General features: G+C 46.2%; 2 protein-coding genes across 2 annotated transcripts in view; both read right to left on the bottom strand.

The window, feature by feature from the left end:
* Nucleotides 1–14,166, bottom strand: part of COL9A3 (collagen type IX alpha 3 chain) — a 33,730-nt gene extending 19,564 nt beyond the window's left edge. The window contains 12 exon segments of the mRNA XM_077787074.1: nt 1,272–1,313; nt 2,033–2,086; nt 2,259–2,312; nt 3,176–3,199; nt 3,801–3,836; nt 7,439–7,492; nt 7,748–7,819; nt 8,400–8,435; nt 12,654–12,731; nt 13,885–14,007; nt 14,009–14,131; nt 14,134–14,166. Coding sequence (XP_077643200.1) covers nt 1,272–1,313; nt 2,033–2,086; nt 2,259–2,312; nt 3,176–3,199; nt 3,801–3,836; nt 7,439–7,492; nt 7,748–7,819; nt 8,400–8,435; nt 12,654–12,731; nt 13,885–14,007; nt 14,009–14,131; nt 14,134–14,166 — 729 coding nt within the window.
* A 1,781-nt stretch (nt 14,167–15,947) lies between these two features.
* On the bottom strand, nt 15,948–27,259 carry OGFR (opioid growth factor receptor). The gene is made up of 8 exons (XM_021553559.2): nt 26,963–27,259; nt 22,648–22,692; nt 21,943–22,005; nt 21,574–21,658; nt 21,159–21,237; nt 20,645–20,711; nt 20,212–20,360; nt 15,948–19,401 (listed from the first exon to the last, which is right to left on the bottom strand). The coding sequence occupies exons 1-8, from the start codon at nt 27,176–27,178 to the stop codon at nt 18,030–18,032; spliced, it is 2,076 nt and encodes a 691-aa protein (XP_021409234.2). The 5' UTR covers nt 27,179–27,259; the 3' UTR covers nt 15,948–18,029.
* Between the last annotated feature and the right edge of the window lie 584 nt (nt 27,260–27,843).

The raw sequence follows: 27,843 nt of genomic DNA, 5'->3' as shown, positions 1-27,843 counted from the left end.
CCCACAAAATAATGATTTATGAATGGCCTACTCCACTTGGACTGTGAGACTTCCTGAAGGCTGAGTGTCCACAGCCCAAAATGCTGAAGAACCCAGGTTTCCCAGTGAAGCTGGATCAGTTTCTTTAAATCATTAGGACCAGATTTAATCCTCTGCACTAACTGACCCCTATTGATTTTCTTTAGCCAACTCCTTAAGTGAAACAAGGACAGGCATCAGAGTTAACTGAAGGGCACCAATAAAAAAACAATACCTATAAGCTGATATCATGTCCAGGGGTGGGAGAGCCCCTGGTGGGAACTCCAGCTTGAATGGGAACAGACCAGAACATGCATGGAAATGGAATAGAGGAAAAGGCCATACTCTTGAAACTTTATAAATAGATCTTAATTTGTTTTGTTGTTATTTTTTGCTTTTAATACAACTTTAGGCAGCACCTCTGTAGCAAAAATGTAATTTTCTACAATATTCCACGGGGTAACTTAAATTAAACATGCAGAAATAGCATCATTTCCTATTAACTCCCATGTGATGTGCCATAAGGCAGTCTAAACTGACTTGGAGCTTTTTTTGGGACACGCCAATTAGAAAACCAGAGAAGCTGTCACAACAACAGCTGTGAAATCTGCAAATGTCACTTCCATCATTCCTGGACCCAGCACTCCTTTCAGTCCCCTGAAAGAAAGGGATCAAGGAAGGAAGCCTAAACAAAGCCCATGGAAGCAGGGCCACCATCCCTGGGAACAAACAGTGCTGCACAACAGCCTTTCCTGCAGCAGAGCAGGACTGGAAGCATGAAAAGCTGATGTCTTTTACCAAATTCTGTTTAGCACATGAAGAATGCATGCAAAATGTGCATTTTGGGAAGCAAAAATCAAGGACAAAATAAAAAACTGGTTTGGGTTGGAAGGGACCTTAAAGCTCATCCCATTCCACCCCCAGCCATGGCGGGGACACCTTCCACTATCCCAGGTGCTCCAACCTTTGTCCAGCCTGGCCTTGGACCCTTCCAGGGATGGGGCAGCCACTGGAATTGGGTCCTTTCCCAGAGATTTCTCTGGGAAATCTCTTCCAGTGCACATCTGCCTCCTTGAATAAACATTTCAGTCCAGTAAACACACACCCCACTCTGATAAGTTGGTTTAAATCCACATCTACAGCTCTAAGCAGTGCATGTTAAATGTTCTGACACTCCCCCAGCTGTGCCAACCAAAAGTCACATCAGGGATTAAACGAAAACATATTTTCATGCTACATAAAGAAAAACCTACCTGAAGGTCCCCACCGCCATCAGGAAGGGCCCCTGGGAGACCCTGCAATTCAGGGAATGGTGGCTTTTAAGTACAAGACAAACACCAGGAGGAAACGCAATTTCTAGGACAATTCTTACAGACCCAGCTCAGCTGGATCAGCACAAGGCACATACTCAGCCCCACAGCCCAAAGTGCTGCCCCTCAACCTGGAGTGTTCTGAGCTGCACCAGACCCCAAAACCAGACACAGCACAGGGGAAACCATCCCCTGGGTGGTTTCAGCAGGGGGGAAAACATCCCCTGGAGATGCCCAACTGGGCTGGGAAGACTCTTAGATGATGAAGGCAGCAATTAGAGAAGAGCAGCTGTGCTTGGCTTCCTCCTGGCCTTGGGAAAGACCTCCCAGTCCCACTGTCCAACACTCCAGAGAGGCCACAGCAAACCCAAAGCAGGGACTTGGTTGCAAGTTCCCAGTTGCTGGCCCTACAAGAGCAGATCCTGATCCAAGCAAGCACAAAAACCTTCCTGGAGAGAACAACAAGCCCACCCCGTGCCCCGTGTGCCATAAAGGTGGGGTTCACTGGGTCACACAGAGCACAAATAACAAACAGGAGATCATCAAAGCATCCAAGAGCAGCCAGGGAAAAGTCCCTGATCTCCTCAGGGCATGGTGCTTGCTGAATGTTCTTGGCAGTGGCAACAAATAAAAAGGGCAGCGAGAAGAAAATTGCAGACTCCCCCCGGGAATTTTCTCACATTTATTTGCAAGTCTCAACTTACAGGAGGCCCAGGTGGTCCAGGAGGCCCTGGGAATCCTGGCAGACCAAAAGGTCCCTAAAAGGAGAGCAAAATAGTAAGAATTCCCTTTCAGTGTAGATGCAAAGGGATGTGAGGGGTGGCTACCAAAGTATCACTTCAGAGAGAGGTAAGAAACAAAAATTTAACTCATTCTTCTGTGATTGTGGCACATTCAGTAAATGAGGATTAAATAGTAGAAAAAACTCACAGAAGGGCCCCGAAATCCATGTCCCCCTGGGAGCCCACTGGGTCCTGGAGGCCCCTGTTGAACAGAGAGAAGAGCTTTTACATCTGTGGGGACCTGGGCACCCCAAAACCAGCAGTTTGATGCCTTGAGAGGCTGCCTAGAACAGAGGCTAGACACTGTAAAAGGAATTAAGTAGGGACTTATTAAAGGCCTTCAAAGGATGCACCTTGGGCCTGGCCATGGCTACACCTGAGGTGGACCCTGAGTCACAAGTTCTCAGACTTTTTATAAGTTTTGGTCCATTTCTGTATTGGGTTAAATGTCCAATTACAGCTGCAGGTTATGAAGTCCCATCCTCTCAGACTGCTCTCCTCAACTTGCTGTTGTTTATACTTTTTGGGGCTGGAGCTGTAATGGTGTCCTTGGTTCTGGGGCTGGAAAAGGATTGGTGTGACTGAACTGTGAGGAGAGCTTGCTAGCACTCTGTATGAAGTTCAGTTATACACTAATGCAGTACAGAATTTGGAAAATATGCAAGGTAAACTCAAGGCATCAGCTGGGCTGTCCCCATCCTGCACCACACCAGCAGCTTCCCAATGCACATTTTGCTTTTTCCTCCACATTCCCCTGGAATTCACTGCCAACCTGCATCCCTCAGGCACAGGCAGCTCCCAGGAACCCACCCAACAAAAGCTGCCCCAGAGTTGGTCACTTCCACTGTCTACAAGGCTGCTGTGCCTTGAATTTACAGCAGAGCCAGCTTCCCCAGGGTGGGGCAAAGATAAAAACCCCACAGGGTCAATGATCTGCAGGACTCCACGTCCCTCTGCCTGGCACAGGAGAAGGACCTGAGGCCTGGGGTGGGTTTGCAACATTCAGGGTATCAAAAAAAATCAGAATCTTAATTTATAATTTTTTAAAAAATTCTTATTACTTACTGGAGGTCCTGGTAGTCCTTTGCCCTGAAAACAACATTTGAAGCAGTAAAAGATCACTCAGAAACTGAGCACACAGGAATAAAAGACAACCTCAAAAAACACTGATAATTTTTTTTTTTGTTCTAAGTTTCCTTATCACTCCCTTGCTCCTAATGATTATAATTTGCAATCAGAGCAGAGTCTTGATGAATTCTTTTGTTGCCTCTAATAATTTGTATTCCCTTTCCATCTCTGTTACCTATGAGACGTGTGAGAAAAGAGATGAGTGATGACACAAGAGTGGGACATGGAGAGGAAGACAACATTCCAGTTTACCTATTTCTCCTTTTTATTTTCCTTTTAATTTTTATTAGACATTACATAATGTCTAATAATTGTGATAGCATTTGATATGTCAGTCTGTATCCCAAGCTGGTTTGCTTTTAGAGCACCTTAGAGAATAAAACCAGGTCTGTGTTACCAGAACAGGTCACACATACATATTTTAACATTTCAAACAACATATTCACTCATTCAGGCTTTGATCCTTTTGTTTGGGATACAAAGCTCCCCATCCTTTCTTGGAGATGGTTTTGGCACAATATTCCACACTTTCATCACATGTGCTGCTCTGGGAGGTACTTACAGCTGGTCCAGGTGGCCCAGCAGGTCCTAAAGCACCCTATGGGAATAAAACAGGATAAAAGTTAGCAGGGATAAAAGAGAAACCTCCACATGGGGAGTCACCAAGGCCTGCTCTCCTTGATATCTTTGCTTGGAAACTCCAGCAGTGCCTTGCAGAAACAAGACACAACTGGAGATATTCAGCTAAAGTCACACATATAAGGACAAAAACTTATGGAAAATTACTCTAGAAGTCCCAGCTGGCCTCAGATGAATATCTAAATAACCTCCATGAATATCTAAATATTCATAACCTGAATTCTATCTACTTGAAATATTCCCATTCATAATACATTCATATTGTAGATCCAATTACTAAGTTTCCTAAAACTATTAGCAAAATTTGTTCTAGTGAATTTTATTAATTCATCTATTTTCCTTTCAAGCAAAGCCAAGATTTGGCAGCTTCTTCTTCTTCACTTGCTTCCTTGGCAAATCCCCCATCTCCTTTTCCCAATTTCGTTGCCACTTTTAGGCTTGACTGGAGCTCGGTGAGCTCATGGCTTAGACTAGAATTAAGTCACTCTTGAAGCTGTGAAGATCCTGTTTGACTGAAGATAACACAGAGAGACCTCCTTAACCCCTGTGCTGCATTGCAAAGCTGGCCAGCAGGCTGTAAAATTCATTATGGGTAATAATTCTAAAAAAGAATCCCAGAAAGGTTTGGGTCGGAAGGGACCTTAAAGAACACCTCATTCCAGCCCCTGCCGTGGGCAGGGACAGCTTCCAGGGGACCAGGGTGCAGGACAAAGCTTCCATGGCCTCTCCCCAGAACAAACCTCTTTTCCAAACATCCCCAAAATGCTGCACAGCAACATCTTGAGCAGATTTCCTGAGCTGGAATTAAACAGTGCCTGCCCCTGGGGCCAGGAGAACAAGGTGGGTGGAGAATATCCAGCACACAGAGCTGCCCCCAGGGATGACACCTGCCCTCTGCTCATGTTCTGTGGGCCAAAGGAGACCAGAAATGTTTTCCCTTGCCAAGTTTAAGGAGAAAGACTCCGAGGACTCAAGGCCTTGTTAAGAGTGGTCTTGTGAGCAGAGGACAGTAATCCAATAACAATCAGCTGTGCTGTGAATGTCAGCTCATTCATTTCTCCTGCTGCAGGTTACTCTGCTCTGCCTCCAGTCACTTCTATCTGCTGGCTAAAAATCCTCCCAGCTGCTGCTGGCTGTGAGGGACAAGCTGGGATCTCCTCCTGCAAGGAAAACATTGAATTCCTGGCACCTCTGACTTGCACCCTCATTCTGAGAGCAGCTGCATTGCCCCTTTCTGCTTTGTCCAACGGGCCAGAAGGATGGCAGAGCACCCAAAATTCCAAATGTTGGCCCTTTACACTCCCTAATTTTGACACACTGGAGGGTGTAAGGTGCAGAATGCAGCAGAATGAACATTCCTGGTAAAGTAAGAGAGCATGAAGTCCCTGAATGAGCTGATGCTACTGCATTAAGGCAAAGGAAAAACTCTAATTTACATCTCAATTTTAATAACACTGTCTCACTCGACTCATTCTCCTGATAACAATGTTCTTTCTCTTTTGATTAGAAAACACTATCACCATAATTTTTCATTTTGTAGTAATTTACTCTGTGAATAGACAGTTATGGAGAGTAGAAAACACTTGATTATTATGACATTCATAAATAGAAGTGAATAATTATGTTTTCCTTATTGCTTTCATTGGAAAGAAACAAATTTCAAAATGGTTTTCGAGAACTTTCCAATGAAGGACACCAGCACCTAACATGGAAGTCAGGAGCCAACTCAACCCCAGCTAAAAATAAAGGGGTTTTAAAATTGAAAAAAACAAGCAGACTTTATCTAATCAGTCTTTAAGCAGAAGCAGGAGAAAAGCTAATGGATGCAGGAAATATTTAAGATAAAAATATTTTTGGATATGTTTAGCAATAAATTATTACTGAAAACTGGCTTCCATGAGCCCACTTCCCTATGCTAAACAGCTTTAATCTCAGACACTCCAGTTCAAAAAATTAAGCTTATTTAGAAGAAATCAGAGTGTTAAGCATGAATTCAAACCCACAGCAATAGTAAACACCTTATTTCAGTGAGTCCTGCAAGACTGAGATATGTTCTACAGGACAGAGAGAAAAAAAGCTGGGCTAACAATGCTGTCCATTTAGAGTGCTAAAGCATCCTGAGGTCTTCCCTTTCCCCAGGTTTTTATCAGACCAATTAAAACAATTTCCCAGATGGACCACTGACCTTGAAAAGCTCCCATAAACGATGAGGGGTCTCAGGCCTGCCCACAACTGAGTTACAAGAAATGGGAGAGCCCAGCAGACCCGAGCACACAGCGAGGGCAGCTCTGCCTGGGGCTCCTGCCCAGCAGCCAGAGAGGAATTTCTGTGCCCAAAAATGATCAGCTCAACTACCCTGCAGGGCAGGAGCTGTGTGCTAACGTGGGCATGGGCAAGCACTGCCACCCAGCCCAAAACAGGGCACAGAACTGCTCACAGTGGCCACGGGTGGTCCTGAGCTTTCCCACTTTAAAAATCAGGGATCAGTTCCCAGATGCTGCTGGGCTCTTGCCACAGAATGTCTGAGAGCAGCCAGGATTTTGCAGGCCTGGATCTCTGGGGAGGAAGATGGGCACAAAGGACAGAAAAGGAGCAGGTTTAGGGTGGTGGTGATGGACAGAGGCTTGGGGCTGTTTGGGTCCTGCCACTCAACTTTGCCAGTGGCCACACAAGCTTTGCCTGTCACATGGCAAAGGAAGAAGAGCATATCACAAATACAGTGTTGTACTGCTCATCCCCTTAAATAACACGCAGATTTGTTTAGATTTGAGTAAGTCCTTGGGCCAAGTGGATTATTGGGATATACTGAACAGGTTACAAAACTCCAGCCCATCACTGCAGCCCTGAGTCCAAGAGGCCAGCAAGCCAGCTGTGGACACAAGCCTTATATTGCCTTCTGGGAGAGAGGAGAATAGCCATGCTGCATCACAGTCTGTGCTGAGTGGCTCATTAATGATTATTCCTTAATGTCACAGGCAGGCCTAAGAGGGGGTGATGACTGTGGCTGATCTGAAGGACATCTGTATCATCTCTGGCAGTTGTTTCCCTGTCCCTGTGGTGCCCCTCAGCAGAGCTAGAATATGCAGAAAGAACAAAAAACTCTTATTTCTTGCTAGGCTGGCTGGGGAACACTATGGCAACTAATAATTCAACCATATGGACAGTTCCAGAAATAATAAAAGGCAAAAGTTCAAACAATTAATACACAGTAGCATTAAATATAAACAACACAGATCTGCCAAGTAAAGGCCAAAATCACTTCACTTTGATAAACTTCACCATTGAGTCTGTTGACTGCTTCAAGAAACTTTTTGGATACTTGAAATATCCCCAGTACAGCCACCACTGAGGCAACCCAAAGCCATGTGAAAGAAAGGTGGAGTTCATGTCCTGCCTAATGAAAAGACACCTGGGGCTGCATTTCGAGGGTCCAAGTATTCTGCAAAGGTTTACATCAAAACCAACACTTGAATATCACCAATTTACAGCAGAATGTGAAAATCATCCCTACCATCAGTGACAATGACCATTTAATGACTCAGGATTTAATGAGGTACTCACACGGTCTCCTGGAGGCCCATTTGGGCCAGGTGGGCCATCAGCTCCTGTTAAACCCTGTAAAAAAAACCCCAAAAGATAAACAGAGTGCCATCCTGTCAGCAACACATCTCAAAATTGTTCTCATATTCCTTAGTTCAGCCAGAGCTGCTTCTCCTTCCATTTCTCCTGTTGTGCAAGACACAGATGTAGGTCCAGGGCTCCCATTCCTTCTCCAGCAGGCACAGAGGAGGTTGATGAGACACAGCAGGAAAACACTTCAGCCTAGCTGAAAGGCTTAAAAAACCTAAGAGAAGATGCCACAATACTCACATCCACTCCGGGCAGGCCAGGCAATCCAGCTTCACCTGCAGCTCCAGGCTTCCCTGGTGCACCTTTTGGCCCCTACATGAGGTAAAAAGTCAATTATTATAACAAAACAACAAGAGAAACATGGCAAGGATGCAAGGATGGAAGCTCATGTGTTGATGTGTTAATCTTACAGCATGCAACATGGGAGAATCCCATGAAAAGAGGTGAATCTTGCTATGAAGCCATAACCAAATCCTAAATTTCAGTGCTTTGGCTCATTCCCATGTGCTCACAAGCTGTTCTTAGTGGGGATAGGAAGGGATGCAGTAAGTGGCCAAGGCAAAGGGTACAGTTTTGAGCACCCCTTGGCAGCCTGAGGGGCTGAAGCAGACTCAGGGCAGTGCCAAAAACAACCACATAACGTGGCTTGGTGCCATGACACCTGTCACCATACAGGTGATGCACAAGCTTTATCTCAGTTATCCATTAATTTAAATTTCATTCTATTTCACTGATAGCAATGAAGGTGTTTGTCCCCTGGGGCAGTGCTGAGCATCCCCAGCCCTGGGAATTCTGTGGCAGATGAAGAGGAAAGTGAGGCTGTGAGTGCCAGCTTGTGTCCTGTGCCCTCTTGAAAGGATGGACAAGTCAATACCAAGCAGGAAATACTTACTGGTGGGCCTGGCAAACCAGGAGGGCCTGGCTCTCCCTGGAGGAAAGGAAGAAAGGGTTAGTGATGAACCTGTGCTTTTCCCAACAAGGGTGTTCCCAAGTGCACTCAAACCTCTCCTCATGCCCACTCCAAGATTTACCTGGCTCAGCCTCATGAGCTGATGCTCTAAACCTGCTACCCCCTAAGCAGGATGAGCCTGGGTAGCTTTCTCCAACATCTGCAGTAGCAGATTTTGGGAAATCCACATCCCCAGTCTCCCAGAGAGAGCCACAGCTCCTGAACAGTTCCCAGAAGTTTCAACTTCTTCCAGACATAGCTAGAGTTTATTTGCACTTGGGATTGGCAGCAAGTGGGGCAGAGAGGAAGCTGGATGGGTGTCACAGCTTCCAAACATCTTCCTGGTGAAACAGAGGGATACAGGGATAAACTCCAGCTTTCCAGGGCACAGTATGGAGCTGTGGTACTGCCAGCAGCTGGGGATTACCACCAAGTGAAGGATGAACAAATTGTATACAATGATTTTCTTCATATGACTAAACTTGGACAGGGAAAGCAAACAAGCACAGCCCCCAGCTGATTCCCACCTAATCCATTTGCACAATCTGGATTAAACACAATTTTCATACAATATTTCAAAAGCATTCTATTTTTTCTCTATCATAATAAAAATAAACTTTTTAGAACAGCATTAAATGTGTTTGTGAGACAACATTTTAGAAGTCTTTAATCACTTCCTCCAGCTCGGCCAGTTGTAATGCCATTCATAAGTCTGTGTGTGTACCCCAGACAAAAATTTGTATTTTATTGTTAGGCCTCAAAAGAAGCAAACATTTGTGAACAGCAGGAGCTTGACTGGAGCTTGCTTTCCAACTCATCCCACAGAAAAACACTTTGTGGCCCAGTCCAGAGCTTACCCTGCCCTCCTGGCTTTAGGTAAGTGTACTGAATATTGTGAGAGGTGTTGTGGGTGAGCAGAAGGGAAGGGGCAACCCAGGAAGGAGAAAACCACTGTGGAAGAAGCGTGGTTATGAACAGAGCAAGGCTGGAAATACCATCCCAGCATGGGGCTGGTAATGAGGAGGCAGGAGCTGGGATTTGCAAATATTTCTATATTTACTGGGAAGCCTGTGGGCAAATCCCTGCAGCCTGGAGCTGCTCAGGATTTATGTCCTGCACCACTGACCGACCAGAGGGTCCCTGAACAGAGGCATCTTTATGCTCTGACTTGCTGAACAACTCCTTCAGTAGCCTTTGCCCACAGTTTTTCCATAAATAGTTATCACAGCACAGCTGGGGAAGGTTCCCTGCCCAGGAAATGAAAGGAGCAGTTCTTTGGAAATGAAAAGGCAGCTGGAAATGGCTGTAGGGGTGGTTTGCTCCTGGGATTTACCAGCCCCTTGCATTTTTCCTTGCCTCTGCGGTGGGAATCTGCACAGGGAGGTCACAGCACCAGCAAAGGCTGCTGGGGACCACCTCAAACCCTGATCCTGCCCTGCTGGACCCCTGCAGGACCCTGCAGGAGCACCAGAACTTCAGAGAGCTGATTGCAAAGCCTAATCAGGGTATGTACCCCCAGTGGTCACTGGGAATTAGAGCAAGGGCTGTCAGCAAAAGGAAATGCTCTCCTGGTGCTATGTGACAGAGCTATAGGAGGTTTAGTCTTTCTCAGCAAGTCAAGCCAGGAGACAGAAAGCAGAGGAAAAAAAAAACCAAAAACCTTGATTTTTGAAAAGTGACAATTGCTTATTAGCAATTTAGGGAATTACATCTCCAGAAATAATTCACAGGAACTTGTCACTAATTCTTTCCATCAAAACATGCTGTTTCTGGTCTTAGGAGAGAGATTTTGCTTGTTACTGGGTATGAAACAAGAAGCTTGTTAAAGGCTTTAATTATAAAATATTTCAGAGGGACTTAATGTTGCAGCTGCCCCTGAAAGGCAGGGATGAAAGCTGGACCTCTGAGAAATTGTGCTGATGGAGTTCATCCAAGGAGATATCCTGAATAATTCAGCTGCACGCTCTGCACCTCTCAGTGCTCACACTGATGGTAAGAGACTGCTGAACACCTCAGCAGCACTCACCCAGCTCAAAGACATCCAGCACCACTTCCACACCACTTTCATCCAAAGTCACCCATCACGATGATCTGGCTGGAGTGGCTTACAGAGTTCAGGAATACAGTGCAGAAGATTTTCAATTGCAAAAAAAAAAAAAAAATCTCAGCACAAAAAATAAAAAGAAAATAATGGCTTCAATCTGCAGTGGCATAATTGATACTGCCACTCAGGATTCACATGACCCTCCCCATGCAGCACTAGGAAAATGTAGAGCAGTGCTGAATTTTTTATACCATCATTTTTTTGGAGTGTACTGACACAAAAAGGGCAGCTCATAAGCAGAGAGGCTGTGTGACTCTGCTCAACACCAGCCACAGCCCAGCATCTCCTCCTGTGCAATTCCTGAAAGGATTCCATTTCCTCTTGAAGAGCAGGAACCATCCTGGAGCCTGCCCTGGACAGCCAGACCATCTCACTGAGCAGGGCACCTGACATCCTCTATCCATATGAGGGATGGGCTTCAGGTCTGTTCAAATTGGAGACTATTTCTGTGTTGCCAAAACTCCAGACTGAAGTTGGGACTGCAGGACTTTGCACCTTAAACACTTCACTCAGCCATTTGATTTATTAGGACTAAGTTCTTCACATTAATTAGATGTTGTTATTTGATCCTGTCCCACGGGGAGCCTTCCAAAGATTTTAGTAGTGGATAAAGGGGTGCAGGTCCACATGACTGACACCTCCCTGGGCTCCTGTTTCCAAGAGCAATTAGAAGCCATGCAGGTGCTGTTCCAGAATTAAATATCCTGTAGAAAGCAGGAAATGAACAACTACAGGGTTTCTTCCCATTTCCTCTCTGCAGAAGTTGAAACGCGAAGCCTGAAGGGCTTCATCCTTCCCAAACTCTTCTTTTTGCTTCCACAGTGGATCACAGCCAGCCTTTCCCAAAGCATGCTGGCACAGCAATGCCCAGGGACTCTGCTGCAGATGGGAACCAGTGTCCTCTGCCCTCTCCTGGGGTGTCCCCTGAAGCCTTTTGTGACACCACGAGAAACAGCTGGAAGCTGCCGAGGTGCCAGCTCTGAACGTCTCTCTCTGAACCACAAAACCAGAGGGAGATTCCCAGGAGTACAGACTCCTTTAGCCAAAAGGACACTCAGAGGGAGCAGCTGGAAATCAATGAGCTTCTCTCTTCAGCCCAGCCTGGCTCAGGGAGCTGCAGGGAAAGCTCCCCACTGCAGGCACAAACACTCCTTGTTCATCATGTACCAGGGAACTTGTATTTTTTTTTTAACCTCCTTATTCAAAAGAAAATGACCTGCATGGAATGAATTGATTTTTTCAAGGTTGCTTGAGGGCCCAATTCCAATAAATGTACTTTAGATGAGTTTTAATAACCTCTGCACTATTCCATAGGCAGCGCAGAGAGACAAGAGCTGCTCAAACTGGAAACTGAAGCAGGAACCCAGACTTTTGCATTTGATGTGCTCTTGCTGAAGGTCCATCTGATGCTCATTATATCCACTGCCAACTACAGGATACAATTCAGTTTAATTTCTATATAAACATCAATTAAAAGTAACAGAACAAGATTTTCTCCTCCATTAAGTCCTGGGTTATGTAGTCTTCTCCCTCTGCAGGAGGTGTAAGGAGCTACCTGCTGAAACAAAGGCTCTTCATTTTATTTGTCTTTTGGGCCACTACAAACTCAAGTCTGGCAACACAAGAGCCAGATCCTGATACATCATGTGCCAAAAGTGAGGGGTAACCATGATGACAATATTGAAATAAAACTAATAAGACAAAAGTAGTGTCCAGTGCTGCATATTTGAGTCTCTTGTAGACCCTCTAGAAATGCAGATGTCCTGAAGCATCACATAAGTCTGTCTTTGAACTGCTGAACGTGCACTGACCCCACACACATCGTACCCCTGCACTCAACCTTGCACAAAAAGAGAAATATTCTACTTTGCAAGCAGGGTCACAAAGCCCTGATCTCTCCCTGGAGACAGGGGATTGATCATGCAAAGAACCTGCTCAGCACCTCCACTGGCTGTTCAGCCTCCTGCAGAACGAGGACAGTGGTTTTCCAGGTCCATCCCCCAGGGATGCCCAGAGGCTGTGGATCTGGAGAGCAAGAGCAGCTTCTCTGCCCCTGCCCCACCCCTGGCCCGAGCCAGCCCTGTGCCACTCACATCAATGCCGTCCTTGCCAGATGGTCCAGGGGGTCCTTGTGGTCCAGGAGGGCCTTGGGGTCCAATTCTTGGAAGGGACTGGGGAAAAGTGAGAGACAAGAGCTTGGTTTTCCATCAGAAGGAACATATGTGCTAGATCAGAAATCAATGGTCAAGTCCTTAACAGCTTCACCCTAAATCTGCACCCCCTGCCAGCCTGGGTGGGCTCAGAGTTGCTCCAGAGCAGTGCAAGGCTCTTTGGAAAACCCCTCTGGCTGAGCACATCTCCAGCTCCTTTTACTGGTGGCCAGTACTGGGAATGCAAACTGGACACTGAGCAGCAAAGGGGTTTTGTTGTATAGGAAATTGTTCTGACTACAGGCATGTTTTGGGTTGGGCAGAGGAGGAAATGCAAAGGCCATGGAAAAGGTGCAAAGTACTTGGTAGAAATAATTAATTTATAGCCCCAGTCTGATGGGGTGATGGCAAAGCCAGGCAGACACCAATGAAGACAGGAGGAGAAAGGTAAAGTCTCCTCTCTGAGCGGGGTGACACTTGAGAATCTGGGATTTTGGAAAGGTCTGAGGTGGGGGGAAGGAGAGAAAGGTCCAATAAATGACTTCTGTGTGGAGAGGGCTCCAGAGAGCAACTTACTTAGCTTCAGGGAACAAAGGTTTCATTGTAGAAGCAACTCTGCTCACAGCAGAGTTCTGAATTCCCAAGCCAGGCTGTGAAAATTCCTCACTAACAATGAAAAACTTACGGAGGAGTCACTTCCCCAGACAATGATAATATTAACACCAGACAGGGAAGTATAATACAGCTTCATGTCTCAAGTGAGCAAGGGTTAAACACACTGTAAGAATAAAATCTGAAAACTGATTGAGGGAATGAGTAAGAAATTCTGATTCAGATAAAGACCCAGATCAGATCAGTTCAGATTCGCTGAAAATCTGTTACTTCATTGTAAAAGCAAACTGTTTCTCTTGCATTAACAGATCTTCCCTTTCCAAGGCTTTCCCTCTCATAATTGCAGTCCTGAATGGGAAAACACCACTTCTACAGCAACAGAAAGCAGCAGTTTTTACACCTACCCACACAGGTACAAACCCAGGCACACATTTGTAATAAACTTTAGAATAATAACCTGCCTATTGCCACGTTTCACCCCACAGGTACAACACACAAAGATCACTCTTTTTCACCCTTACAGGTTTTTCCTGGAGCACGAGACACAAATGAGGTTTCTCACCTGAGCTGATGCTGTGGCCAAGAGCTGACACAGGGACAGGAGCCCAAGGGCAGAGATTCCAGCCATGGTGCCCAGGCTCTGCCTCTCTCCTTTTCCTCCGGGGCAGCCAAACCCTTTCTCCTCCAGGGTCCAGCAGATCCCTCCTCCTCCTCCTGGCTCTCAGCTTACACAGCAGACACTCCTCGGCTCCAGATAAACCTGTGGCTCCAGCTGGAGCCAGGCGAGAGGGGCCGAGCTTGGAGGAGAGGAGGTGGGAGAAGGAGGGGGAGCAGCAGCTCTCATTCCTGCCCTGCTGGGCAGCCCCAGCCTCCTGCTCCAGGAGCCTGTGGAAGGGCTGGACTGGGAGATGGGACACAGGAGATAAACTGGGTTACTCCAGCTGCAAATACAAAGCTGCTCCTTAGGTCTCACCCAGGACATTTCACAAAGTTCATCACCACCTCTGTGCTGGAGAGGTAAAAAGCAACACAAGGTGAGTTTTTCAGTGCCTGAGGCCACCTAACTCCAGCAGGGACACTACTGTAACAGTGCACGATGGCTACACAGAAATGCACTTACTGCTTAGTGAGGTGCTTTGGTAGCTCTGGAAGTTGTTCACATCTGGCTTCAGGGTTTTTTTTAGGGTGATCTGAAGAGCACCGATTCCTTGAGAAGTGATGAATGCTGGTCAGAAAACAGACAATCACAGACAGATACGAGGAGGAAGGAAAAAGGAGGAAAATTCTCAAAGGCACAAGGAAATATTTGAAATACTGTGAGGAAGGAAGAGGAGGACAGTTCCCTGCCTGGTGATCCCAAGTGGAAATAGATTAATGAAGATGCATCTCCTGCAATGAGCCTCACTATTGCCTTTATTGATTAAAGACAATTTCATCCAAAGCAGGACTTGGAAGTGGAGAGAACAGTGGCCAGATTCCTCAGGGCTGAAGCGACACAGCTCATCTGGATAGGAACACAAGAGGAAAAGTGGAAAATCAAAGCTTAGGAACTGAAATACCTAATTTTAGCTTGAACACCTTTGCAACAGGAGGGACACAGTGTTTGTCTGTCCAGCTCCCCAGCAGCCAGTATTCCTAGAGCTTTGGCAGAGGGATAAAGGACTCAGATTTACCAGGCTCCCAGAGTTTTCTGTGGAACAGGCAGCTGGGGACAGAAGGGGAATGTGTGTCTCTAAGTCTTCTGATGGCTTCAGAGTCACTGGAATCCTTTATTAGACACCCCAAACCTCGAAGAGGGAGAGCAGCTTTGCACATCTTGTACCTCCTTCACACTGAGGCCAACTGGTGGCAGGAGGGAAGGCAAAGGAGACCCAAATTCCTCAGCCACACCTTGTCCAGAGCAAGCCAGGGCTTGGGGGGCTGCAGCAGCTGGAGCCTGCCCATGGCCAGCACAGGAAGGGCCTGGGAGTGTTCACCTTCAGGACCATCCCACAGACCAAATGGATTTCCAGAAACCCTCTCATCCCACACCCACAGGCAGCACAGCTGAGGGGACACAGGGACTTAGAGGAAATGTTACCATAAATACACCCCTGTTCTTGTGTCCTGAGGGGGAAAAACCCTGAAGTGAAGCTCCCACAGGCAGGCTGGGCAGGAGCCCCAGGGGATGCTCCAAGCAGAGTCCTGGTTTGCTCTGCAGAGCACCACAACAGCAGTGGGAGAAGAGCTGCAAAAGCAGTACAAAACATTCTGAAAGAAGCAGACACCCATCCCTGGAAGTGTGCAAAGCCAGGCTGGATGGGGCTTTGAGCAACCTGGTCCAGGGAAGGTGTCCTTGGCAGGGGGTTGGACCAAGACAAACTTTGAGGTCCCTTCCAACCCAAACCATTTTGCAATTCTAGGATTTCCAAGCACATTATTAAACAAACAGCAAAGGGAGGGTCTTTTCCTCCAAAACATTCACTGGGCATCACCTCCACAGGGAAGAAACAGCAGCTGTGTGCCATAGTGAGCCCAGCAGAGCACCCACTTTTGAGAGGAACCAAGCAACAGCTCCAGGGGGATGGGTAAATACATGGTCATATCCTACCCTCAAAGATGAAAAAATATAAATGGAAACTGATATGCATTAAAGTCATGCTTTAATAGGGGAATTAACATAACAGACTCTGTGATACAGCTCTGAGTGCTGGCAAACACTTTGTGAACTCACCACACCTACAGCCAAAAGTAAACCTGGTAGGAGAGGGAAGGGGTTGGTTTGAGCACTCACTCCAGGCTGGGGATCAGAGTGAAATCCCATTAAACACAAAATCATAACAAGATATAGGATCTATGCCCCAACTGAGCACATATTCACACTGAAAACTTCATTAAATAAGAAAATTACTATAAATCTGTACAAAAGCCACAATTAACAGTTTTTAGGAATCTGTTAGGAAAGAATTCTCACTCAACATCTTCAAGTATTTCTATCTGTAGTTAAGTGTATTCTTATTGGCTGTTTATCTCCATCTGTCCTTAAGAAGAAAGAAGTCTTTTAAAAACATTAAAGCCTTTTTTCAGTACGTGTGTGACCATGAACATCAGATGTTAGGCTAGCAGACTTTTATTCCCACACACATATGTGGCATGCTGGATCAGAACCTAAAGTCTGAGAAGGCAAATCACTCCTCAAATTCCTTGAAATATAAAGCTGTGGCAGAGAGGAAAAACACTGACATTGCACAAACTGCTGCATCTGCTGTCTGGCCATCTCCTACACAAACCAAACAGCACCAAAGAACCTCAAAACCAACCCAAACAACCTGAGCAAACAGCAAATCCAGAACTTTGGGCTGTTGAAAACAATTTTCTCTGCTTCATGAAACAGAACCTCTGTTGTAAATTTTTAGGAGTGAAGGTGGTAAACTGTTTTAATGCTCCTTCAGACCCAGTGGAAGTGTAAGTGCAGCAGAAGAGCTGACAGGGAGTCAGGAACACTGAGGCAGGCAAAGAGCTGGCAAGGTCTGAAAGTAAATTCTTGAGGGCTGGAAATAAATGAACCAGACAAGCGTAGTAGCCTCTCCAATTAACAATTCAATTAACTGCCCCACAAAGCCCAGTGGTTTCCAGACATGCTGCACTGGAACATGCCCTGGCTGTCTGACATTAAAGCCAAAGGAACCCTGCCCTAAGTAGGAAACAGGTTGGATCTGACACATCAAACCTCATGCCATGGGCCTGCAGGAAAGAGCCTCCCCAGGCCACTGCAAATTACCAGCAAATGCTGAAAAAAAATGCACTATGAAATATGAAACTGCTTTGGCAACTGAGGAATGAGGGCCTCTGAAACAGTCATGGACAAAAAAATCTGTGGAAGACTATAAAGTGGTTGGAAAACATGGGGAAGAGCAGCTCTAAACAGTTTTATACAAAACCTGGAGTTTTTTCTCTTAGAAGCTTTTTCTCTTAGGCAATTTGTGGTCTTAACTCTAACAAGAACTACAAACCAATCTCTGTGGGGATAAAGAGAAATAATTACTCAGCACTTTGCACCTCAGAAAACGGATTCTCTAAACAAAGGTTCATACTGGTCAGAGACATATTTTTGCTACAGTTTTTATCCCAGTTTAGAGCCAAACCTACTTTCCTTATAGGAGGAGAGGCAACTACACTGACATCATGTGAAATCCATATATTCATGTCTTTTAAAGAAACAGCACTTTTGCCAGGAAAAAAACTCCTGGGAAGGTACAGCATTTCATAATAACGAACAGAAGTTACACAGTAGTAGCAAGGCCTGGCAAATTAGGTCATGCTGTCTTGCATTAAAAAATCACGTCTTTAATAAATACTTAGGTAATTCAAACAAGGAGACAGATCAATTTTCCTCTTCTCTTTCAGTAGGGACATAACCAGAATCAAAGCAAAGTGCAAAAATCCCCGTTGCTCCAAGATAGCCCTGAACATCAGATAAAACCCAGGAACAGGACACAGCCTGTCTGTGGAGGTGAGTAAATAAAGTTTTCCTCTTTAGGGTAACCAAGAGCTGGATTTCAGGGAGTTTACTAGAGATGATTAAAAAATCATGGGAGAGTGAAAGTGAGACAGGGGCCAGCTGGATCTCCCAAAGGAAGTTTATTCAGCTCTCCAAGCCACCAAAGCTGGCTCCCAGCAGACAGGGCAGTGCCATCTCCCCTGGCTCAGGTGCTCGCCGTGCAGCTCTCACTCTGCTGCTCCCTGCTCTCCTCCAGGCTCTGCTCCATTCGCAGAACCTTCACCTTTTTCTGCTGGGACCTCAGCTCTGTTTTCTTCAGGACAAGTGGGTGTTACTGTCTGCTCATGACTCTCTGGAGCTTGCTTCTTGTCTGTGTCTTCTGCTTGCCCTTTTTCACCTGCCTTTTCCTGCTGTCCTACCCCATCTAGTTCACTTTTACCCCCCAGGATTTTGCTGTTGCAGTGGTGCTGATCACCCCCTGCTAAGTCTTGATCTCCACTTGACTTCCAGCCATCCTTGATTGGAGCAGTGCAGCCAGTCCTGGGGGGCCTGGAAGCAGCCGGGGGTCTCACAGCCCCACCATCTGCATCACCACCACCACCTCCCTTCTCACTTGGTACTTCCACAGCTGCATTTTTCTCACTGACACTTTCTTTTCCAGCTTCGCCGTTAGCAGCAGATGGATTTGCCTTGGCACCAGAAGCTGAGGGCCCCATGCTCAGGTTTATGGCCAAGTTGATTTGTTTGCCTCTCAAGGTTCTTTTATCAACTTTCCTGCGTTTCACAGCTGCATCCGCTGCCTCCGGCACCGCCGGCTCTTTGGTGCTTGAATCACTTTCCTTCAGTGCTTCCTGACTCTCTTCTACCTGGGAGACTGGGTCTGAGGAGGGGACCTCTGCATCAATTGCACACTCTCCCAGATTATGGGAAATGTTTTCAATATCAGCAGAGTTTTTCAATGATCCATCCCCTTTAGCATCTGCCAAACTTGCATTCAGTTTTCTCTTCTTGCTTTCCTTCGTGCAGTCATTCTCTGCAGTGCCCTGCCCTTCTTCAGCTTCACTTTTTAAATCCTTTTCCTCCAGCTGGGAGAATGAAGCTTCTTTCTCCTCTTCATCATCTCCTACCTTCAAAACACATTTGCTTATCTTCTCCTTTACATGTTCATCACTCATTTCAGGCTGCAACTCTGCAGCTTTTCCAGCTTTCTGTTCCACCTCTGGAGACTGGTTCTGATCCTTCTCCACAGGATCACCATATTCCTGACACGGAGTGTCCTGTTTCTCCTCAGGCCTTTGGTCTAGCTGTGGCTTGGCAGAGCGGGGTCTGTACTTTCGGAGTTTGTCACGAGGCCCCCACACAAAGCTGCTCTGAGGTTTGAAGTGTTGCCAAGCATAGTGGATGAGTTCCCTCCTCTTTTCTTTGCTTCTGACAGTGAACAGGAAGTAATCCAAGGCACTTCTCTTGACATTTGGTAATGTCTCCTCGACAAGAGTTTCTGTGAGGAAAAACTTCACCAAGTGCACTTGATAGTCTTCATATCCCATCTCCCCCAGGCACTTCAGGATGCGAGTAATCCTCAAATTGTTGTGGCTGAACCTGAAGGAAACAGATAAGCAAAGCTGTCAAAGGCAAGTCTTACAAGTCACTTTGAACTTCTGGGACATCTGCAAAATGTTTCATCATTTACTGACTGTGAGGCATTAAAGACTATCTGACAATGCAAATGGGAGCACAGGTGAGCTTACTTTTAAGGCACCCACTGCTGCTGTTTGCCTTCAGCAGCTCCTTCCTAACCCTCCCTGGGCTTACAGGATTCATCATCTTGGCTGCTTGGAAAGGTTTTGGCTTTCTGAATCAGCCACCAGTAGTTAAGAACCACCATGTTGGGGCAGATACACAAGTCCTGCCCCTGACAGAGACCCTGCAGGGTAAGCCTGCAGTATTGAGAATACAGGCATGAAAAGATGCTGCCAAAACCTCAGGACTTAAGCTAGACACAGCTGTTTTTTCATTTTTTATTTTAATGTTTTATGGACTTAAAGCTGTTTTTTCTTATGTGATTATGCTCACTCCTTTCAAGAGGTTAGTATCACCAGGAAGGATTGTTACTTACTCCACAAAACTTGCAATAATATAAAAACATCCCATTTGCAGAGCACTTTTCACACAAGGACTCAAAGCATTTTACACACATTAAGGGTGCCTCATAAACAATCAAGGAACCATATGGGAAGGCTTCTATTTTGTAGCTTAACAGAATAAAAGTTAAAAATACTTTCACTAGAGAACATTTATCAACAAAAGGCTCCATTCCTCAATGGCTGGGGATTTCCTAGGCTTAGACTTTTTTCCCCTTTGAAGAAGTGCATGGCTGCAGTAAATGTTCAACAGCATCAACACAATCACCTGTTCAAGTTTTCAAATCGTTCACGCCAATTCTCTGCTCTCTCAAGTTCTCCAGTTTCTTCATTGACCAGATTGATGCCATAAAATCCCAGCATGAGTTTGTAAGCACGGATAAACCTGTCCATGACTTCCTTGGACTTCCTAAAGGCCTGAAAACAAGATGCAGCAATTAGAAAAAAAAATGCAACTCCGTAATTACCTGCACAAATTAAGTGGCACCTGAATTCTAAACAAGGCTTGACTGTATCACGAAGCATTTCATTTGCTGACACGAGACAGGCAAATGCTTCACTCTGAGCTCTGTGCACACTAAAAACCCAAGGAAACAATGGGGAAAAAAAAAAAACTAGACTTAAAATATAAGGTATTTATATGAAATCCTAACATACTTCAGATCTCAAAGAAAAAAGAGAGAAAAGCTTAAAATAAATACCTGGATTTCTTGACAGGTGAGTGGCCTGGCACGCCAGTTCATCCCATGTTCACGTAAAGGGAACAGCCTGAAAAGAAAGGAATTTTCAGGCCAGATGAGCAAGGATAACATCCAACCCATGGTACCCAACTTGTTAAAACCAAAAAAGATTCCAAAATTTGTGGTATCACAGGTAGCTCTTGGAGAACTCCCACCCTTATGGACACAGAAGTAGTTTTCTAGTAAACCCCTCCCATAAAAATCCTTGTCTACACCAATAACAAAAAAACTTTGCTTTTGTGGATCTCTTTCCTTGCCTAAACTTTGTGCCCCAAGACCACAAATGACTGAGATCTATTGCCACAGCTGCACTGGAAATCTGTGTTTTCAGGAGTTCTAGTGCTTTGCTTCCTGAGGAGTGCAACTCAATTAACTAAAGTAATTCTTGTGTGAAGCTGAAATCAAGAACACAGATCCAGCTGACACTTAAAAGAGGCACAACTAGAGAGGCACTGTGTCCATGCAAACAATTTACCACTGTATGTAGGAATGGTTTTCTTCCAGTGTTTCATACTTGTCCCCCCAGGATGAAAGCAGAGTTTCAATATTCACACCTGCAAGGAAAAGGAAAAGGTCAGGCAAGAAGTGACACCAAATTAAAATTAAAGTTAGCCAGTCAGTGACTCCACACAGCTCACTATTCTACACAGGCATTAGCTTCTCCAAGACAACCAGCCAGAAAAAAGTCTTTGTTTCCTACCACCAAAATATTAAGGAAAATACAGCAGGAATATTTAAAAATGAAAAGTTCTTGATGGGTTTTTATTGATTTGGGTGGTGGTTTTGGTTGGTTGCTTGGTTTGGTTTCTTACTGTCTCACATGAATGAAACTATTTTAATCAACCAGCTGCAGCAGATGGCATCAAGCAGCCACCACACAAAGCACTCACCGTGGGGTACAAAAGCAATCTCATTTTTGTAAAAGCTTAAGTTCCACATCTCTTCATCCTCCTCATTCTCTGGTTCTTTCAAATCCTGGAGACGAGAAGAAGAAATGAGCAAGCAGCAACCCTTTAAAAGGCAATACTTCTCCTTGTTTTCCCTCACATTCCCTACACATTTCAAGCTAAATCCTCAAAAAGTGCTTTGGAAAGTAGCAGCTTGTTTCTGATGCACCCACATGCACATCATCCCTTCCCCCTCACAAATGAATCCCTGGAAGGTGCTGAGCCTGTAAAGCAAAGGCAAAAAGGTGCTCCCAAATCTAGGAAGTGTTCCTGCAGGCAGAAGTGGTGAGGAGCAGCCCCAGGAGCACGTACTGGGTAATGGTTTCTGTATCTCTGCAGGTCTCTCGCCGCAGTCCAGTTGCGCCTCCCGCTGCACTGGAGAGAAGAGACAGAGCAGAGATTCAGAATAAAATCACCTTCTGCAAAATAAAACAACGTCATGACTGAATTCAGCACCTCACACAGGTTCCTCTGCATGTCCTCTGCACTCCCAGCACCCCCAAAACCAACCAGACTGGTGCTGTAGTTATGTCTCTGCATTCCTGACGACAAATTTAAACCAAGAGAAGGTAACACAATCTCCTGTAGCCAAAATACTTATTTTTCCTTCTCATCTTATTAATCAAGGTTTTTGTGAAGATCAGAACAAGCCGGATATCCCAAATACAAAAATGAGATTGTTTTTCCTTAACTCAAAGGTTTTCAAACAAGAAATGTCTCTGAGCTGCTATAAACCCTAGTGAAGACAGAGACTTTAAAATTGTAGAATTTAGGATGCAGAAATATCCCTTGAATTCAAGATTCTCATTCCCTGCAGACCTTGCTGAAATAAAAGTTTTCTTCATCTTTGCTTTATGCTCAAGATCAGCATTGAAATCAGCAAATCCTTGCTGATTTAAACAGTGGATAGCACCAGAGCTGCATGGTCAAATTAGATCTTTTATTGGACTTCTCTTCCAATTATAATCTTCATTATTACCCATCTTTCCATGTAAACAAATTTTATGTCAAGCCTACCTGAAAACCCCTCCAAGACAGCAGTGAGGAATTTGAGCTTTGATCCTGCAAACAAAAAGCATTTAGTTGGAACATTGTGAAACCAAACTTCACTAAGAAAATAAAAAATATATACAAAATGAGAATACCAACAACAGTGACTCACAGGATCCCTATTAGTTGCCAAGTGACAGATTTACCTAGTTACAGCTGAATTCACTATATTTTATGCATAATTCAAATTGCTACAGAGAAAAACCTGTGGTGTCACATGAATAGACACCAGGTTCTCATCACAGATGTGCTAGCTTCATTCCAAGTGTCACATTTAGACAGAACTCATAAAGAATAGCTTTTTGTTCCCCCTCTGAACTACATCATGGAAATAGAAGTTTCAAGTATGCCTTAAAGTGCATTTTAACTGAAATATATACATATTTATTTATACATTTGATTACCTCAGCAATAAGGGATTTTGTTACACTTCACAAGCAACACAGACAGGTTTAATCTTGCTGAGTGCTGAACCATCTTACCCCAAACCATGACAGGACTTTACAGTGTTCTGTGAATTGAGAACCACCAAAAGGAACAAGATTGCTCATGAACAGAGGGCACCCAAAGCACAGCACAGCCAGAGCATTCAATGCCAGCTCACAGAGAGAATAGGGAAGTTGGGAAATGGGGGTAACATGTTCAGAGTCTTGCAAAACAAGCATTAAATGAAATTCAGAAGAAGCAGAAAAAACTCCCTGAAATTACTTCATTACTTCATTTGGTATTTCTTAACATCACATGCCCAGAGAAAAAGAAAACCATTTTCTAACAAACACTGATCACTAGTTCATTAATTATTAAGGCAGGAATTGGTTTACATTTGTAACACCTTGATGTTGAGGTCACCCATTCAGTTGCCCTAATGATAGTTATGTGGCATTAATGACAATTTTGTTACCAATTACCAAATAATCCCAGAAATTCTTTACATTTAAGGTTCTAAAGTAACATCCTTGAACACATGCCAGGTGGGACATGAGAACAGCAGACTGGATCCCACTTAGAACTGGTTTGCTGAAGAGCCATTGCAGGTACAGAGAGAGATGCAGTGCCATGGTGTAAGAGGCTGTAAAAGGCTTGTCCAGAAGGAAGCCAGATCCAGGGAAAAGGCAGCTGGAGCACAGCAATCCAGAGAACAAGACGGGGAAGCAAAGAGAGCAAAACTCAGCTTTGCTCCTGGGTCTCTACAAACTTCCAACTTAAGGCCTTTCTTTCTAGGTAAGAAACACAAACTGAACAGCAAGGCTGAAACCTCCCTGTAGAAATCCAACACCTTTTTGTCTCACAGCAAAACTGAGTGGGTTTCACGCTCCAAACCTGCATCACACCAGGCTGAACATGCATTGCTGTGGGAAAGGCAAGAGAAGCAGGGAACATAACCAGGAGAGGGTGACAGAAAGAGGATCTGGCTGAGAAACCAGCTGGAAAGCTGCTGTAACCAAAGGGGATGTGGATTGTGAACAAGGCCAGGAACATGAAACGTAAGAGTCCAGAAGAGTGATTGAAACCTTTTGTTGACGCAGATTTAGGAGAAGGCATGACTGTGGGGTTTGTTAAAACAGCTGATTGTGAATTCCAGGTATTACAGCAGTCTCAGAGGGAACTTCTTAAAATGAACACAACCCTCAAAGTTTTCAAAGCTCACTCGTAGAAGCTGAGGGCACTGAAAAGCAAAAGAGCTGGAAAGACACACCTGCAGGAGCTTCAGGCCATGAACACTCACACAGACACCAGTGAAATGCAAAGAGAAGCAGAATTTTAAGTTTGTTTTGAAAGTGCATAGTGAAAATAACAATAAAAAACTCTAACCTCAGTACCAAAGAAAGACATTATCTGCTTCAGGCATAAAGAAAACCATTCAAGCTGAGGGGAGAAGAATGAGAATTAGTGTAAAATAAGCAGAAATAAGAACAAATTTGAGGAACTGATCTATGCCTTTGACAGGCTGCAAAGGCATAAATGGCTAGCAGATTTACTACTTCTTTGTGCATTCATTCTCAGTGCCCTTACAATTTTTTGGGCACTGCCTGAGAGAGGTGACTACACATTCATCACTGAAGGAAGAGCTCCTATTTAAAAATGCAGAATAATATTCCAGGGCTGTCTCAGAGACAACAACATTCTCCTTTGTAAGGCAAAGCTGGGAAAGTCCACTCACTGGAGTGAAAAAATGGTCCTTGCTTTTACAGTTGTCACCATCCAGAGTTGCTCTAAGGAAAAAAAAAAAGAACCTGAAGAACAAACACATTCAAGCAGAATAATGGGAATGTTCTGGAGTTATTAAAGCTTGTGAAGTCCAGCCACATACAAAAGAAAAGATGATAGGGTGCACTCAGTGTAAAAAACTTCAAAGGAAATCTCTGCCTATTCCGTTCAGAATTACAGCTATTCTACCCACAATACCTTTGGCCTTTCTCTGATCTATGTGCACAGATAATTTACTGTTCCTTCAAAACAGTATTTTATTATTCTTATTCTTATTCTTAATGTTATTTCTATTTTAATGTTTATTAAGAAAAAAAAAGGAAGTTTAATATTAAGCTATTTTAAAAGTATATTAATTAGAAAGCTTTATCAGCCTATTTATATTCTAAAAATAAGAATGAGCTGCAGAAATGAAACTCGAAGTGAAGGAGTGGTTTCCCCTTCCCAGAAAGAGGAGGAGTTAAAGGACTGTAGTGTGTTTTGCCTGGCATAGGAAGTTCTGAAAAGGAAAAAGTTGTATTTACCAAAGCAGTACTGGAGAAGAAATTACTGACACCCATTGTCAAACTGAGAACCACTGATGCTATCACAGAAACCTCTGATAAGACTAAAAAATTCCTTTTATTTCAAATCAATATTATTTTAAGGCACCAGACACAAGTGCTTGGGCTTTGCAGAACTTGCTCAAAACTGCAGATGCAACTCTAGTTTTTAAAGCACACCATTTTTTGGTTGTTAAAGTTGCTCTACACAAGCTCCCTAAGAAATAAAACATGTCTATGAGAAATAAAGAGTTACAGCTCATTTTTAAAATCGAGCAGTTATGTAATGGACTTTTATTGATGGCATGAAAGAGCCTAGGGAAGGCCACTCACAGAAAGCTGAAGATACCAACCAAAAACTTAGAAGAACATCAATGCCATAACATCAGCAGTGGTGAACAGGCAGGTGCTACACACAACCTGTATTTATGGGATAAAGTACCCACATCACAGGAACGGAGGGGAAAAACAAACTAAAATTACATTGCCCAGTTCACGGCAACCTTGAGGAGTCACGAAGTGACAGCATCCCTGTACTCCCCGCTCCTCCAGGGGGATTCGCTTCCACAAGGACAAATTCCGTGCTGAGGATCCCCCGAGGGCCGCGGAGCCTCCCCCGGCACCGAGTTCGGCGGGGAAAAGGAAGGAAGGGTCGGGAAGGGGAAGGGCTGGAAGGGATGAAGGGCTGGAAGGGCTGGAAGGGCTGGAAGGGATGAAGGGTTGGAAGGGATGAAGGGATGAAGGGCTGAAGGACTGGAAGGGATGAAGGGATGAAGGGTTGGCAGGGATGAACGGCTGGAGGGCTGGAAGGGGTGAAGGGTTGGAAGGGATGAAGGGCTGGAGGGCTGGAAGGGATGAAGGGCTGGAAGGGATGAAGGGCTGGAAGGGATGAAGGACTGGAAAGGATGAAGGGCTGAAAGGGATGAAGGGCTGGAAGGGATGAAGGGCTGGAAGGGATGAAGGGATGAAGGGTTGGCAGGGATGAAGGGCTGAAGGGTTGGAAGGGGTGAAGGGCTGGCAGGGATGAAGGGCTGGAAGGGATGAAGGGCTGGAAGGGGTGAAGGGCTGGAAGGGCTGGAGGGCTGGAAAGGGTGAAGGGCTGGAAGGGGTGAAGGGCTGGCAGGGCTGGAAGGGATGAAGGGTTGGCAGGGCTGGAGGGCTGGAAGGGGTGAAGGGCTGGCAGGGGTGAAGGGCTGGAAGGGGTGAAGGGCTGGAAGGGGTGAAGGGCTGGCAGGGGTGAAGGGCTGGAGGGCTGGAAGGGGTGAAGGGCTGGCAGGGGTGAAGGGCTGGAAGGGGTGAAGGGCTGGAAGGGGTGAAGGGCTGGCAGGGGTGAAGGGCTGGAGGGCTGGAAGGGGTGAAGGGCTGGCAGGGGTGAAGGGCTGGAAGGGGTGAAGGGCTGGAAGGGATGAAGGGCTGGAAGGGATGAAGGGCTGGCAGGGGTGAAGGGCTGGAAGGGATGAAGGGCTGGCAGGGCTCCCCTCACGCCGTCCCGCCCCGCAGGCTCCGCTCTGTCCCGTGTCCCCCACACGCACCTGGCCGTGCCGCCAGCCCCACGCCCGGCCCTGCCCCGGCTGCTCCCCCGCATCCTCCGCCTCCTCCGCCGCCGCTGCCTCCGCCTCGCCTCCGCCGCCATCCTCCTGCTCCTCGCCGTCCTCCTCCTCCCCCTCCCAGGTGGAGTCGTACTTCCAGAGGTTCGCCTCGTCCTCCGCCTCGTCCTCCTCCGCCCTGGGCGCGAACCAGGCCGCCATGGGAAGGTGCAGGGAAAGGGAAAGCGAAAGGGACGGGGATGCGGCGGGCCCGCCCGCCCGCGCGCACAAAGCCCGGGCACGTGTGGGCGGGACCGCGGGACGGAAGCGCGGCCGCGCCCGCCCCCTTCCTGCGCCGCCCGCGCGCGCCCTGCGCCCGCCCGCACCGGGAACGGCATTCCCGGGACGGGAACCGGGAACGGGAACGGCATTCCCGGGACGGGAACGGCATTCCCTGAAACGGGAACGGCATTCCCGGCACCGGGAACGGCATTCCCGGGACGGGAACCGGGAACGGGAACGGCATTCCCGGGACGGGAACGGCGTTCCCGGGACGGGAACCGGGAACGGGAACGGCATTCCCGGGACGGGAACGGCATTCCCGGGACGGGAACCGGGAACGGGAACGGCATTCCCGGGACGGGAACGGCGTTCCCGGGACGGGAACCGGGAACGGGAACGGCATTCCCGGGACGGGAACGGTATTCCCGGCATCGGGAACGGCATTCCCGGGACGGGAACGGCATTCCCGGGACGGGAACGGCATTCCCGGCACCGGGAACGGCATTCCCGGGACGGGAACCGGGAACGGGAACGGCATTCCCGGGACGGGAACGGCATTCCCGGCACCGGGAACGGCATTCCCGGGACGGGAACCGGGAACGGGA

Source organism: Lonchura striata, chromosome 17 (genome assembly GCF_046129695.1).
Source record: "Lonchura striata isolate bLonStr1 chromosome 17, bLonStr1.mat, whole genome shotgun sequence".
Lineage (NCBI taxonomy): Eukaryota > Metazoa > Chordata > Aves > Passeriformes > Estrildidae > Lonchura > Lonchura striata.
The sequence above is the reverse complement of the archived record's forward strand: the minus strand, read 5'-3'. Positions and strand labels throughout refer to the sequence as shown.

Bases quoted from the DNA above. Each gene is read 5' to 3' on its own strand.
- OGFR (XM_021553559.2), bottom strand. From the start codon at position 27,178: ATGGCGGCCTGGTTCGCGCCCAGGGCGGAGGAGGACGAGGCGGAGGAC. The intron at 20,712-21,158 runs GTAAATTGTTTG...CTTTCTTTTCAG, and splicing joins AACCATTCCTACATACAGTG to GCTGTTCCCTTTACGTGAAC. The intron at 19,402-20,211 runs GTGATTGTGTTG...TGTTTCCTTCAG, and splicing joins CGATTTGAAAACTTGAACAG to GTTCAGCCACAACAATTTGA.